General features: G+C 45.9%; 1 protein-coding gene across 7 annotated transcripts in view; it reads left to right on the plus strand.

Annotated features, from left to right (window-relative positions):
* The window catches only part of PRKDC (protein kinase, DNA-activated, catalytic subunit), a 150435-nt gene that overhangs the window by 116033 nt on the left and 19086 nt on the right, over positions 1 to 15316 (plus strand). For all 7 annotated transcript variants that reach the window (XM_027128148.1, XM_027128149.1, XM_027128143.1 and 4 more), the window contains 4 exons: positions 176 to 400; positions 1161 to 1269; positions 2657 to 2768; positions 12550 to 12724. In XM_027128148.1, the coding sequence (XP_026983949.1) occupies positions 176 to 400; positions 1161 to 1269; positions 2657 to 2768; positions 12550 to 12724 (621 nt within the window). The remainder of the gene's footprint in view (positions 1 to 175; positions 401 to 1160; positions 1270 to 2656; positions 2769 to 12549; positions 12725 to 15316) is intronic.

Consider the following 15316-nt stretch of genomic DNA (forward strand, 5'->3'; position numbering starts at 1 on the left):
AGACCGTGTTCCTATGTATTTTGTGGTTATAAAATGAACCACTTTAGATGAACTTGTTTTAAAATTTGTAGCCTTAGGTGCTTTAACATTTGAAGCATTAAGCACCATCACGTTGGCACCTGGACCTATAAAATGACACCAGAGATGCCGTGGTGATGAGATTCTTGCTCCTCAGGAGACCTGCCTGCCACACATGATCCGCAGCAGGCTCAAGTCCCTGCTCCGTGGGGAGGGTGACCAGGCCCTGCTGACCTTCGTGGACGAGGCGGTGACCTCGGAGCTGCGGAGGGCCCTGCTCGAGCTCCGCTACAGCCAGGAGCTGAGTCTCCTCTACCTCCTGCAAGATGACGTCGACAGGGCCGAGTATTACATCAGAAACTGCATTCAGATGTTTTTGCAGGTAATATGACATCCCAGCCGGGGGTGTGCCATCTCTGTGACCTTTCTGACATCGGTGAACTCCTGGGTGGGAATCACAGCAGCAGGTTCCCCTGACCGACCGCGTGACGGGCCCACCCTCCTCGCGTCCTTGTTCCCCTGAGGCCTGTGCACACCGGCCTTGGTCCTGGGGCGTTTTAGTGCCTTTCTCTGTTTTAGAAAGTTCCGCGTCTTGTGTCCCCGTGGGGTTTCCTTTCTCTGGCTGTGGACGAGCGCCTGAGAGCAGAGGCCCCGCCAGTCCCGGCTCTGTGTTCTCCTTTGGTGTCGGCTCGTTCTGTTGTGAAAGCCGTGTCTTGTGTAGAGTCTGTGAACATCTGTCGTTGCCATATATGGATGTTCACTGCCTTTATTCTACTTTTCAAATGTGTTTGAGGTTGAGTAGTACACTCGAAGTTTATCGAAGAAGGAAGATTGGCTTCTGTAGTTGGCAGTTTTACATTATAGGATGTTGTGATTTTTAAGAATTGGTGGCAAATAGAGGCAGCAGTACCCGATTGTATTACTTTTATTGATTTTGTTGAACTGAAATGCAGTTGAAAACCTAAATTAAAAAAGAAAATTACACCATTTGTTAATTGCTCCCATGACCTAATTATTAACCACTCTGAGACGTCCTGTGTAACTGATGTGTTTATAGGGTAGCTGCTGTTTCATGTTGAGAACTGTGTTCAAATCTAATGCAGTAAGTTGACTTGTAACCAATGCTAACTAACTTCTTTCAGAATTACGCTAGTATTGATGTCCTCTTACACAGAAGTAGACTCACCAAGTTGCAGTCTGTGCAGACGTTCATAGAAATCCAGGAGTTCATCAGCTTTGTTAGCAAACAAGGTAACGTTCAGTTTATACCTACCTTGGTTTTCTTTTATAATTTTGGAAGAGCTTTGGCTTCTGATCTGTTTGCCTAGTGATAGTACATGTTTCTTACTGTATGGGTTAGAAACTGCGTTGGGTTTATTTTACAAATGTATGTATTTGGGATTGTTGAGGTAAGTGTTTAACATGGTCAAGCGCGATTCTGGGCACTGGAGAAGCTTCCAAGGAGTAGTGGTCTGACGCATGGCACCCACAGAGACAGAGGCAGGTCCAGGGCCCCATGAGAAACTGGGGTGACAGCACCCGGCCGGCAGGACCCCGAGTTGGGCGTGGTCGGGAGAGAGGAGCTCGCAGAGGACCGGCCTGACCCTGAGGTGCCAGAGCTTCTGTCCTGGGTGCCAGCTGGTACGGTGAGGCCGAGGGCGGCAATGCCCGGACCTGGAAGGCCTTTCTGCCGCCGACGAGTAGGTTTTATCCTGGTGCTGATGGGAGGCCACCCAGAGTCAGAGGTAACGTCTTGACTGTAAATCTGAATTTCAGTTTTGTAGGCTTTTCAGAGTACTAATAAGAATTGGTATTCAGAACTATCTACCTAGCTGTCCTCTATTTTAAATTTGGAGAATGATGTTTCAAATACATTATTATTAACAATGTACTATCCCAGGAGCTACGTTGATCTCTTTTCTCTATATTTTCTAGTTTTTATAACAGCCTTATGAGATGTAGATCCTTTCTTCTCGTTTTGTAGGGCATCAGAGATTAAATAACTTGCCTAAGCTAATACATGAAGGATCCAGATTCTGAGCTCAGGACTGTGATTTAAGCTGAAAGAAAACCAAAGCTTTAAACATTAGCAGTGTGAAATTTAAATTTCATGAGGGTTATCATGAATCCCTTTACCGAAGCCCTCGAGGCCAGGTCTTTTGGGGGTTATCTCCAGCGACCTAGTGTGCATACTGGGTTGGGCCTTGTGTGCAGTGGCCCGTCAGCCCACGACTGATGGCTGTCCACCGCCTGGGTGGGTGTCGCCACGAGTGGCGTAAACAGACTGTAAGTTGCCCTGTGATGATTCAGATCAGATTTTGCACACAGGAAAATTGGCTGCAACTCTGTGACAAACATGTCAGTTTTCAGTGCTTTTTAGATTTTGGAACCGTGGATGGAGGATTGTGGGCCTGGGCTAAATGTAAAAACTGTGTGTGTTTTATTTCCTCATCTTCCCTCTGTGGCCCGAAGAAATTGAGTTTTAATGCCAGAATATTTAAAATAAGGTAGCTTTTGCTCCTGTTGTGAAAGATAAGACAAAACGTCTAAATTTGGACAAGAAACTTGACAGCTGCGCTTTGTAAGGTGGTCTGGTCACTGAGCCGTGGACATAGTCACACTCTGATATTATTTTTAGGCAATTTGTCATCTCACCTTCCCCTTAAGAGGCTTCTAAAAACCTGGACAAGTAGATATCCGGATGCTAAAATGGACCCCATGAACGTCTGGGATGACATCATCACGAATCGGTGAGATGCTGAGCCTTCTGAGTTGAAGGTGGTTTCTTTTTTGAAGTTGCCAGAATAGCTTTTCTCCCAAACTGTGGTTTAGACAAATGTGGGGTCTGAGCCTCGTGGGCCAGTTTGCACTGAGGTTGTCCTGGCAGTACTCTCCGTGCGTCTTTGTGCCCTGGTCCATTCCGTGCTGGGCGGGGAGAGAAGGCAGGGGCGTCCCCTCTGCTCCTGTCTCAGGGCTGAATGTGGGCGAGTGACATGGCGGCAAAGAAGATACTGCTTAACAACTTCTTGTTATTCTGTTATTATAACCTGGACTTTTGACACTCCCACCTCCTACCTCCCAGCTCTGTTACGTGCTGTATTCATCACTTCGCCAGATCTGAGATTCTTTTCCTCACCTGTAACGGCCCTGGTTAATCCTAGGCAGGTATTAACTATATGTGTCGGAGAAGAGGTAATAGAGCCAGAGCGGTTGTGAGTTATTTTATTCAAAAACACACAGTCAGTAGGACTGAAGGACTGTGATCCCACGTTTGGCATTCTTGCCGTTGGACCCTGTTTCCTCTGATACTACAGCTTTTTAAAATTTTACTTTTTATACTTTTTATTTTTCAAATTTTTTACTTTTTATTTTGAGACAAGTTCTTACCTATAAAAAAGGTTACAAGAAAAGTAGAACTCTCCTGTGTACCTTTTACCCAGATACACTTTTTTTTTTTTTTTAACATTTTTTAACATGTTGCCGCGTTAGCATTTTTTTCTTTCTCTCCACATACATATATTTATTTTCGGAACCATTTGAGGGTAAGTTGCATACATCTATTTCTTTACCTCTTTGTTTATCGGTGTACCTTTCCTAAGAAGAAGAGTATATTCTTAGAACCACAGTACAGTAGTAGCTTCTCTGTTTTCATTTTAATCTACAGCCTCAATTTCAGTTCTGTCAGTTGTCCCATTAACGTCCTTTAAAGCAATTTGTCTTTTAAGACAGGATCCAGTGCAGAGTCATGTACACATCTAGTTGATGTATCTTTCTGGTCTCCCCTAATCTGGACAGGTCCTCATGACACTGACACTTCTGGGGAATCTTCTTCAGTTTAGGTTTGGCTGTGTGTCCTCCTGATTATCTTCAGGTGAATTACCCATGGCCAGAATGCCACTGACGTGGAGTATTCGTCCTGCGGTTTCACATCTGGAAGCGCAGAGTGTCCACCTGCCTTTTACTAGTGGTAGCAGTGTTGATTGCCTGGTTAATACTATGTCTGGTCTTGCTGGTGTACAAGCCCTGTTTTCTCCTCTGCAACTAACAAGCAGTGTGGGAGATGTTTTGAGACATGCCTGTATCCTGCTTCTGATGAGACCTACTCCTCCGTGTTCTGTGTCTGTGGATGACTTTAGCCCAGACCAGCCTTGTGCCGGGTCTTATTGCGGCAGGTGGGCTCCTTAGTTGTGGCTTTCCAGCTCCTTAGTTGCAGCATGCATGTGGGATCTAGTTCCCTGACCAGGGATCAAACCCCGAGCCCCCTGCATTGGGAGCACGGGGTCTTAACCACTGTGCCAGCAGGGAAGTCCCTCCAGGCTCATCTTGCAAAATTATCCTCCTGTGTTTCCTTCTAGAAATGTTGTAGTTTTAGTTCTTACATTTAGGTCTATGATCCAGTGGAAGATTTTTTTTTTTTTGCGGTACGCGGGCCTCTCACCATTGCGGCCTCTCCCGTTGCGGAGCACAGGCTCTGGACGCGCAGGCCCAGCGGCCATGGCTCATGGGCCCAGCCGCTCCACGGCATGTGGGATCCTCCCGGACCGGGGCACGAACCCGCGTCCCCTGCATCGGCAGGTGGACTCTCAACCACTGCGCCACCAGGGAAGCCCCAAGTGGAAGATAATTCTTGTAGATGGTATGAGGTAGGGATACATGTTCATTTTTTCCATATGGACAGCTAGTTGTCCAGTCCCGTTTGTTCAGAAGTCTTACTTTGTGTCACTGAATTGCCTTGGCACCTTTTCTGGAAGTCAGTGACGGTTGTGTCTGTGGGTCTGTTTGAATGCTGTGTTCTGTTCCTTGACTTATATGCATATCTGTTCACAATATCACACTGTCTTCATTACTGATGCTTTATAGTAAGTCTTAAATCAGATAGGGTGAGTTCTCCAACTTTGTTTCCTTTATGAAAACTGCTTTGTTTATTTTAGGTTGCTTACATTTTTATATACATTTGAGTATCTGCTTATCAATTTCTACCAGAGAAAAAAGAAAAACAGAGTTTGGGATTTTGTTGCCTCTAGATCAACTTTGGGAATTGCTGTCTTAACAGTGTAGAGTTCTCCAATTCATGAATATGGTATGTCTCTCCGTTTATTTAGGTCCTCTTTAATTTCAAAGATTTGTATTTTTTCCATCTGGAGATCTTAGCTGTCTTTTGTTAGATTTGCTCCTAAGTATGTATGGTTTTTTCAGCACTGTTGTGAACGGAGGGTTGTTTTTTTCATTGTATTTTCTGGTTATTTGCTGTTCATGTACTGTTCTGAAAGTTTTGTTTTATCATGAATGGTGTTGAATTTTGCCAAATGCTTTTTCTGCATCTATTTAACTGATCATGTTGTTTTTCTGTTTTATTGTGTGTGTGTGTGTCTATAATATTGTTCAAATCTGCTATTTCCTTATTGATTTTCTGTCTGGGTGATCTGTCCATTGTTGACAGTGGTATTAAAACCCCCAACTATTATTGTATTGCTGTTTATTTCTCCTTTTAGTTCTATTAGTATTTGCCCTATATACCTAGGTACTTCGTTGTTTGGTGCATAAATATTTACAATCGTTGTATTTTCTTGACAGATTGGCAGTTGGCCCCTTTATCATCATGTAATTACCTTCCTTGTATCTTTTTACCATTGTTAGCTTAAAGTCTATTTTGTCTGGTATAGTATAGCGACCCCTGCTTTTTTTAGGTTCCCATTTGCTTGAAATATCTCTCCCACTCTTGTCAGTGTGTCTTCAGAGCGAAAGTGAGTGTATTGTAGGCAGCATATCGTTGGAGATCTTTTTTTTTTCTTTTTTCTTCCGGCCCCGTGCCTCATGGCCTGTGGGATCTTTGTTCCTGACCAGGGATTGAACCTGGACTACGGCAGTGAAAGTGCTGGGGGGTCCTAACCACTGGACCGAGACGTAACTCCCTGGATCTTGTTTTTTTTAATCGCTTGGAGAATCTAAACCATTTACATTTGAAGTAATTATCAGTAGGTAAGGCTTACTGTTGCTATTTTTGTTGTTAATTGTTCTCTGACAGTTTTGTGGGTTCATTACCCCTTGTTGCTTACCCTGTTCTCTTTTTGTGTGATTTGATGGATGACTTTTTGTTTGGTGTGCTTTGACTTCTTTATCGTGATCTTTTGTGTGACTACTATAGTTTTTTCCTGTGTTTACCACAAGGCTTACGTAAACTATCTTGTAACACCTGATTTTAAGCTGATAACAACTTAACTGTGATAACATTCTTAAACTTTATTATGCTTTTGTGTCCTCATCCCTCTTACATTTTAGGTTATTGATGTTACAGTTTACATATTTTTATATCATGCATCCAATACCAGATTATTGAAGTTATGGTTATATTTAATACATTTGTTTTTTAAGTTTTAAACTAGAGTTGTCAGTGAATTACATACCACCACTGCCATATTAGAGAATTCGACTTTGGTTTTATATTTGCCATTACCAGTGAGTTATATACTAACTTCATATGTTTCTGTGATGTTAATTAACATCACAGTTCTGCTTGAAGAACTCCCTTTAGCTTTCTTGTAAGGCAGGCAGGTCTGGTAATGGACTCCCTCAGCTTTTGTTTATCTCTTCTTCATTTCTGAAGGACGGCTTTGCCAGATACAGTATTCTTGGTTGACAATTCTTTTTTTCTTTCAATATTTTGAATGTATCACCCCATTCTCTCCTGTCCTGAAATGTTTCTTTTGAGGACTTTGCCTATAGTCTTACTGGGTGGAGGGTGGGAGGGTTCCCTTGTGTGACATGTCGCCTTTCTCTTGCTGCTTCCAAAAGTCTTTGTCTTGGACTTTGGACACTTCAGTTGTAATGTGTCTTGGTGTACCCCTGTTTGGATTCAACCTAGTTGGGTTCTTTTTTTTTCCCCTCCAAATATTTATTTATTTATTTGGTTGCACTGAGTCTTCGTTGCAGCAGGTGGGCTCCTTAGTTGCGGCAGTTGGGCTCCTTAGTTGCGGCAGGCAGGCTCCTTAGTTACGGCAGGCAGGCTTCTTAGTTGCAGCTCGAGGGCTCCTTAGTGGCAGCACGTGGGCTCCTTAGTTGTGGCTCGCGAACTCTTAATTGCCACAAGCATGTGGGACCTAGTTCCCTGACCAGGGATCGAACCCTGGCCCCCTGCATTGTTGGGGTCTTTTGGGATTCAAGGATCTGGGTGTCCATATCTCTCCTCAGGTTAGGGAAGTTTTCAACCATTATTGCTTTAAATGTACTTTGTCTTTTTCTTTATCTCTTCTCCTTCTGGGATTTTTATAATGGGTGTGTTGTTTCTCTTACGCGCTGCTACACTCTTTTTCATTCTGTTTTCTTTTGCTCCCCTGACTGGATAATTTCATTGAATCTGCTGCATGGTTGAATCTGCTTTTGAAGCTCTCTGTTGAATTCTTCAGTTCCAGGATTCCTGTTTCTGTTTTTTGATGGTTTTTGTCTTTTTGTTAAACTCTCGTTTTGTTCATGCATTGTTTTCCTAATGTCACGTAGTCGTCTGTGCTTTCCTGTAGCTCACTAGCTTCTGTAAGTGGGTTATTCTGAACTCTTGTCCACAGCTCACAGGTCTCCATTCTTTAGGGTCAGGTGTGGAGCTTCGTTAGTCTCCTTGGGTGGCATCACAGTTAGCTGATTTTTCGTGATCCTTGGTTCCCTACGTTGGTATCTACGCATCTGAGTAAATGGTCTTGTTCAGACTTTGCAGAGATAGTCTTTCACCAGTCAGCTCAGCCTGGGGCTCTGGACGTGCCAGCTGGTAGCTTCCTTGGGCAGGTGGGACCTGCTGTTGTGTATTTGGGGTGAGGCTGCTGCCTGAGCTCTGAGGTTGGGGGTCGGGGTGCCGCTGGCCCAGGACAGTTGGGTAGGACTGGGGTCCTGCCCCAGCGCAGCTGTAGCATGGCTCTGTGTTGCCTGCATTCTCTGGTCAGGCTTCCTAGGTGGCCGGGACTGGGTGCTATGCTCAGCAGTAGGTGGGGTACTGCCCCGGGGGGTTGGGGGAGGCAGCCAAGCTGGCCCCAGGGCCAGCATAACTCATCGTTTGGGGACCCAGATCAGGCGGGACCGCACAGCGAATTCCCTGGCTAGGCAGGCCACCGGTTTGACTCTGCAGACGGGAAGGGAGAGGCTCCAGCACCACTGTGCACTGGGCTGTGGGGTTTCCCCACGTGCTCTGGTGAGGTTCCCCGGCTAGGCGAGCTGAAGGCTCTTCGGCAGGTTGGTTTCCCTGCCCGTGCGCGAGGGGCCACCATGCAGGCCCCCGGCTGGCCAAACTCTTGTTTGGGAACCAAATGGAGCAGAACCGTGAGCCAAGCCCCTGGACTGCTGGGCCGGAGTCCTGGCTGTGTCCACCGGCAGGCGCTCTGAGCACGTGCTGCTGTGAGCAGGGTCGCAGGGTGGGCTATGCAGGTACCCCGAGCTCCGGCTGGGTTTCCCAGTCAGGTGGGTGGGGCTGTGAATTAGCTCCCTGCCCAGGCAGAGGGCAGAACACGCTGCAGGCCAGCAAGGCTCGTTGTTTGGGTCCTGAATCGGGCAGACGCGCGTCCTGCCCAGCTCCCTGGTCAGACTGGGCCACCGTGTCGGCTCAGGCACGTGAAGCCACTGGTCAGCATTTCTGCTCGGGCTCTGCTGGGACTGCCTGGCAGGATCCCAGCCCTGGTAGCTGTAAGCCCCACCCCGTCTTCTGTCATACCCTGAGCCCCGCGATGCCTGGGAGGTGAGACCCACAGCCCTGGGCTTTCCTCTTCCCACTGGAGAAACCGTAGACTCGGGGGCCCTGGCTGCGGTCCCAGTGACCCTTCAAGTGGGGTCCCTCCCAGTCCCTGGGGTGTGGGGCTGTTTTCACCTCATCCCCATGTTGTGGGATTTTCCCAGTGCTGTCTTGTCCTTGAGAGTTGTTGGTTGGTTTTCCTGTGAGGGGGACCGAGGTCGAGAATGACCTGTGTCACGATCTGGATGATGTCACTTATCTTTGCTGTTTGTGGTGTGGTGACATCACTTGTCTTTGCTGTGTTCATGATGTAATATGTTGCTTTTTTTAAAAATTTATTTATTTTTGGCTGTGTTGGGTCTTTGTTGCTGTGCACAGGCTTTCTCTAGTTGTGGCGAGTGGGGGCTACTCTTCGTTGTGGTGCGCGGGCTTCTCATTGCAGTGGCTTCTCCTGTCGTGGAGCACGGGCTCTAGGTGTGCGGGCTTCAGTAGATGTGGCTTGCAGGCTCTAGAGCGCAGGCTCAGTAGTTGTGGCACACGGTTTTTGATCCATGAAATAGTTAGAAGTGAGTTTTCTGTGTCTCTTATTTATTGATTTCTGAATTAACTCCTTGTGGTTATAAACACACACTGTATGGTTTCACCCTTTTTAAATTTATTGAGACTTGTTTTATGACCAAGTGTATGGTCTACTTTAGTAAATATACCATGTGCACTTGAAAATCCTGTGTATTCTGCAGTTCTTGGACTGCAGAATGTTTATAATTTTCATTTAGATCGAGGTGGTCAATTGTGTTTTTCAGATCTTCCATGTCTTTAGTGATTTTTTTGTTTAGTTCCATCTGCTGTTGAGATTGGGATTTCAAAACCTCCTACTGTGATTGTAGAATTGTCTGTTTGCCTAATAATCAGTTATTAGGCACATACATGTTGATAATTGCTGTGTCTTCCTGATGAAATGTGCACTTTAGCTTATGTTGCAGTAAAGACATATTGACGTGTGTACTTCATGTGTATATGTATATGTATATATATATATATATATATATATATGAAGTAACAGTGAAAATATTAACAGATAATATATTTTTGCTCTAAATAGTCTAACATGATTCAGAACTTACAAGGAACAGTCTTTTATACTCACCATTTCTTTTTCTTTCTTTCTCTCTCTCTCTCTTTTTTCCTTTCCTTTCCTTTCCTTTTTTTTTTGCGGACGGGCCATGCTGCATGGCATGTGGGATCTTAGTTCCCCAACCAGGATTGAACCCGTGCCCCCTGCAGTGGAAGGGCGGAGTCTTAACCACTGGACCACCAGGGAAGGCCCTGCACTCACCATTTTTGATGCTTATCATTTGTTCCTGAAGATCCAAGTTTTCCTCTAATATTTCCCTTCAGCTGAAGATTTTCCTTTAGCAGTTCTTGGAATTCAGGTCTGCCTGTGATGAATTCTCTTGCTTTTCCTTTGCCTGAGATGTCTTTATTTCACTTCATTCCTGAAGAATATTTTCTCGGGGTATAGAGTACTGGGGGATCATTTGTCCTCTATGTTTCAAAAGGGAAGGTCATGCTTGTTCAAATGGTTATTCCCCAATATGTAATGTGTCATATTTGGGGGCCAGTGTCAAGATTGTTTTTTTAATTGTTGGTTATCAGTTTAATTATGATGTGTCTGTGTATGGTTTTCTTTGAATTTATCCAGTTTGAGCTTCTCCAAGCTTCTTGAATCTGTACATATATGTCACCAAATTTGGGAAATTTTCTGTTACTGTTTCTTCAAGTATTTTTTTTGCCCCAATTTTTCTTGTTTGTGGGATGCCAATTACACATATATTAGACCTTTTGACATTGTCCCACAGGTTCACTTTCATTCAATCTTTTTTCTCTTTATTCTTCAGATTAGATCATTTCTATTGATCTGTCTTCAAACTCACTGTTGTTTCCTCTTTTAATTCTGTCTAGTGAATGTTTTATTCCAGGTACTTTTCAGTAGAATTTCTATTTGGCTCTTTTTACACTCCCTCTCTGCTGAGATACCTACTTTTCGTTTATTCCATGTGTATTTTTCTAGACCCCTTAGAGATAGTTAAAATAGCTGTTTAAAGGTCCTTGTATGACCTTTGCCGACCTATTGGTCATCTCAGAGTCGACATCTGCTTACTGTCCTTGTCACTGAAAACAGGCACATTTTCTTGGGTTCTTTGGATTTTGGTGAATTTTGGCTTGTGTCCTAGAAAGTGTGTAGACTGAGCCCCTTTACAGCTCCCAGGGGACGTGGACTGTTCTGACCCTACAGCAGCTAGCCCCTTAGACTTGCACCTGGGCTCTCGCTTTCTCCTGGCTCAGGTCTCAGTTCAGCTCTCAAGTCAGTCCTGCACACGTGCCCGTCGCGGGGTAGCCACGGCCCACGCGGCTTCTTGTTTGGAGCTAGAGGCTCCCTTGTCCGCTCTCTCCCCTGCAGGGTTCCCTTTGCAGCCTTTGGTTCCTCCGGGCACAACACAACAGGGCTTGCTTCTTTCAGAGTCTTCGTACTCAGGCTGCCACGCTCCACGTTGTGGTTGTCCTTATGGCAGAACTGGGAGAAGACAGAGAAAAGCAGGACACTCACCACAGTGGCAGAACCTTCTCCTGGTCTCCGCGTCCTTGAAGGTGGCCGTCTCTTGCTGACCCTCAGACCCCAGGGTGGTTGTGATTGCATACTACCCCGTTTCTAGCCGTCACCAGCAGAAGGGCGGCTGTGGCGCCTCCTGTGGCCTCACCAGAGCCAGGGCTCTGTCACTTTTACCAAGATGGCTCTTTCTGGGCTCCTTCCTCCAAGAGCTGACACAAGAGCATGGCGGATACCACCTTTGTTTCACCTGTGCCCTCCCTCTGGGACTTCCTGGCTACTCTGCCTTGTGGAGTGGAATGCACTCTTCTCGCTGGTGACGGCATGTCCTTGTCCCCTGCTGCCCCACTTTCTGGGAGCCCAGGCCCTCGTTCACGCCGCAGGGTGACATTCCTGTTCATGCGTTGCTTCTCCAGGTGTTTACCCAGCACCCAGGGTCCACCACCTTTGCTTGTTTAGCTCTTGGGAAGGAAGTGGGCACTTGCATGGTGGTCATGGGGTCAGGAGCACAGGAGCGGATCCGTGGCTGGGGAGGCTGCTTGTTGGGAAAAACTGAAAAAAATAAGCAAGAGAGGTGTGAGACTTGCTAGTTTATCTGGCTACAGTGTTTCTAAGAAATTGAAATTAGTCTGCAGATGCACAGAAAGTTAGTTATTAATTGGGGTGAATTTTGTATGTTCAGGTCCTTTGTCCGTGTTACTGACAATGAAAATAATGAAACTAGAATCATGGGAACCAAGTCAAATATGTAAATCATGATACAAATAAGAATAACCTTCTGGCCGTCCATGTGATACAGCCGTTGTTCTCGGTGGTAGTAACCTGCCCGCTGCTTGACACTGTCCACGTATGTGACGAAGACTTTAGATTCAGAGATAAAAGGAGAAAAATGGTGTTGACTCAACACGGGGTGTGCTGTCCATTTGTTGAGAGAGCAGGTTGCGCGTGTGCATACTTTACTTTACTTTGTGGAGGTGGAAGCAGTAGATGCTGTCTGGAAAATTGCGTTGAAATACCCTCAGTGATCTTCCAAGAGCTGGTTAATTAAAATGGGGGTTAAGTCCAGTTCTGAGAGTGTATATTTATAGTCTAAAAAATGAGCAAAATTTTAACAACTGTAGAATTTCTGTCTGAATGCTGTCCAGCAGCTTCCTGAGTGTCAGAGATTTCTTTTATGAGTCCGGCATTAATTCTTATTTTTCTTTGTTTCATGTAGATGTTTCTTTCTCAGCAAAATAGAGGAGAAGCTCACTCTCCTTCCGGACGATGGTGGTGTGAGTGAGGATGCGGACGGGACGGGCGTGCAGGCTCCGGAGGAAGCTGCTCGGTCTCTGATCGCCAGCTGCAAGTTCTCCATGAGGCTGCAGATGGTGGAGAGTGCACGGAAGCAGGTGGGCGCGCCCGGGGCACGGACGATCCAAAACTGGCGTTCTTTAAACTTAGCTTTTCTTTAAAATCTGAAGCTTAGAGATAGTTGAGTAGTTAGTATTTTTTTTTCTCTATAAGGAAGTACACTTGAAGAAATACTTACTTAAAAATTTCCAGAAAGCCTCTAAAGTTTATTATACACTTGTTAATCATTTCAAAATGATTATTCTCTGCTTTACTTATAAAGAAAAGGTTTTCTCTTGTTTAACAAAATGAATGCTTGCCAGGTAGTAACAAATTATATTTAGGTTTAGTTTGTGGAAATCTATCATTTGATAATAAGGTCCTTTCTTGATAAAAGTGCGGTTTGCTTAAAAGTCGCATATAAGCATTTCAACTGTATTAAATTATATTTTTCATGTAATTAAATCATATTTGGATATACTAGGGGAGCTTGCTGCTTTAATGACCCTATATTGATTGCTATTATAAAGCAAAGAATATTATTCTAGTACAAATAATTAATATTTGTTTTGTGGGTTTAAAGGCTCATTTATAGGTGTTTCTTTGAGATGGGTCTTGTATCAGGAGTTTTTATATTTCCCATAACAGCAGCCTAAGTGAATAAAGGAAGTAATAACTCTGTCAGTTCCCTGCGTTCAGTTCTGGACGAGCTGGCCTTCAGATGCTCTCAGATACTCCACCGAGGAGGCCCTGCCCCCTCGCCTGGTCTCCCCAGGCTCTCCCCTTGAAGTTGTGGATGCTGTGGGTGTTTCAAGTCGTGCCCCCTCCCCACTTTCTGGACTCAGGTAGTGTCTTCCCTCACTGTTTCCTGCAGAGAAAAAGGAGATGCTGTTTTTCCAGCAGGCCCTAGCCATTTCGCCCTCCATCCCCTCAGCTCCGGGTGCAGCAGGGAGTGGCCGGGGCCCGGGGCTGAGGTGGTGCATGTGGCCTCTCAGCAGGAAGTGAGGGGTGCATCCCGGGGCGGGGGTGCAGTGGGTGCTCCCCGCTGCTGGGGGCAGGGCACAAGAAGAGGGGGCAGGAGGGCCCCATGGAGGGGGGGGCATTTGGGGGTGGTAGGAGAGGAAGGTACGGAGATACGTTTAAACAGAATCCCAAGGGGAGAAACTGGGAATTGTGGACGCCGCCGTGGGCGGACGGCTTGTCTCGTGATGCTGGTTTGAGGTGGGTTGTAGAGCATGTGGCCCAGAACTAGGGACTGGAGACTAGGAGGTCATCGAAGATCTTGGACGTGCTGGTGGGGATGAGAACTGTGTGAAATGTACACTCTTATACGCAGATGTAATAAGGCCAGAGACTGCAGGAATGACAAGGGTGGCTGGACTTTTGGCCTGAGTGGTTGGAAGGGTCGTAACAAGGACGCATAGGACTGATGTCAGTGTCCTTGAAGCTCAGCAGAGAATTAGATGTAAAAGACATCCCCAAACAACCAACTAAATAAAAAACAGAGAAACGTATATTAAAACTAAAAACTTCTGTGCCTCAAATGGCACACTCAAGAAAGTGAAGAGAGAACCCACATGATGGGAAAAAATATTTGGAAATCGTGTATCTGGTAAGGGTCCGCTTACCCAGAATACATAAATAACTCTTTGCAACCGAACAACATAAAGCCAAACAACCCAGCGAGAAAACAGGCAAAGGATCTGAATAGACATTTCTCACAAGAAGACACACAAGTGGCCAGTACGCACATGAAAAGACACTCAGGGCACTTCCCTGGCGGTCCAGGGAAGTGGACTTCCTAACTTCCTGGTTAGGACTCCGCACTTCCACTGCAGGGGGCACGGGTTCGATCCCTGGTTGGGGAACTTAAGATCCCGCAAGCCATGTGGCATGGCGAAAGAAAGAGAGGGAGAGAGAGAGAAAGAAGGAAAGAAAAGACACTCAGCACCACGAGTCATCAGGAGGATGTAGGTCAAACCACAGCCAGGTCCCGCCGCACACCCACAGAACGGCTGGAGTAGAGGGACGGCCCTCCGTGCAGGGAGGTGAGCAGTGCAGCCACCGTGGAGATCAGTCTGGCAGCTCCTCCAAAAGCCAGAGGGTTACCATTTCACCCAGCAGTTCCCCTCCTCGGTATATACCCAAGAGAAATGAAAACTTAACGTCCACACAGAAATCTGTATACAGATTCTTTATGTTCATTGAAATTAGAAAAAAGAGCATTATTCAGAATAGCCAAAAGGTGGCAACAATGCGAAGGTTTATCAGTAGATAAACAGATAAATAAACTGTGGTTTATGCATGCAGTAGCATGTTACGCAGCCACAGCAAGGGGTGAAGTTCTGATATACACCACCAGACACAAAGTCAGAGCACAGCTGACTCCCTGGGTAGGAAGTGTCCAGAATGGGCAGACCCGGGGCAGAAGGGGAGCAGATGCCTGTGGTTGGAGGGTTTCTTGGCGGACGACAGAGTCCCGGAATCAGACGGCAGCCGTGAGTGCCCCACTGCGTGAGTGTCCCGGAGACTCTGGACTGTGTATCTGTCCCCGCGATAAAGCTAAGGTGATGGGTCACTGCGGGCCAGCGAGAAGCTCCTCTCGTACAGAGACTTGACTTCTCATCATCCTCCTGTGTCATCTTTCTGCT

Source organism: Aethalodelphis obliquidens, unplaced genomic scaffold (assembly GCF_003676395.1).
Source record: "Aethalodelphis obliquidens isolate GAN/ISIS:26980383/991018 unplaced genomic scaffold, ASM367639v1 scaffold33, whole genome shotgun sequence".
NCBI lineage: Eukaryota > Metazoa > Chordata > Mammalia > Artiodactyla > Delphinidae > Aethalodelphis > Aethalodelphis obliquidens.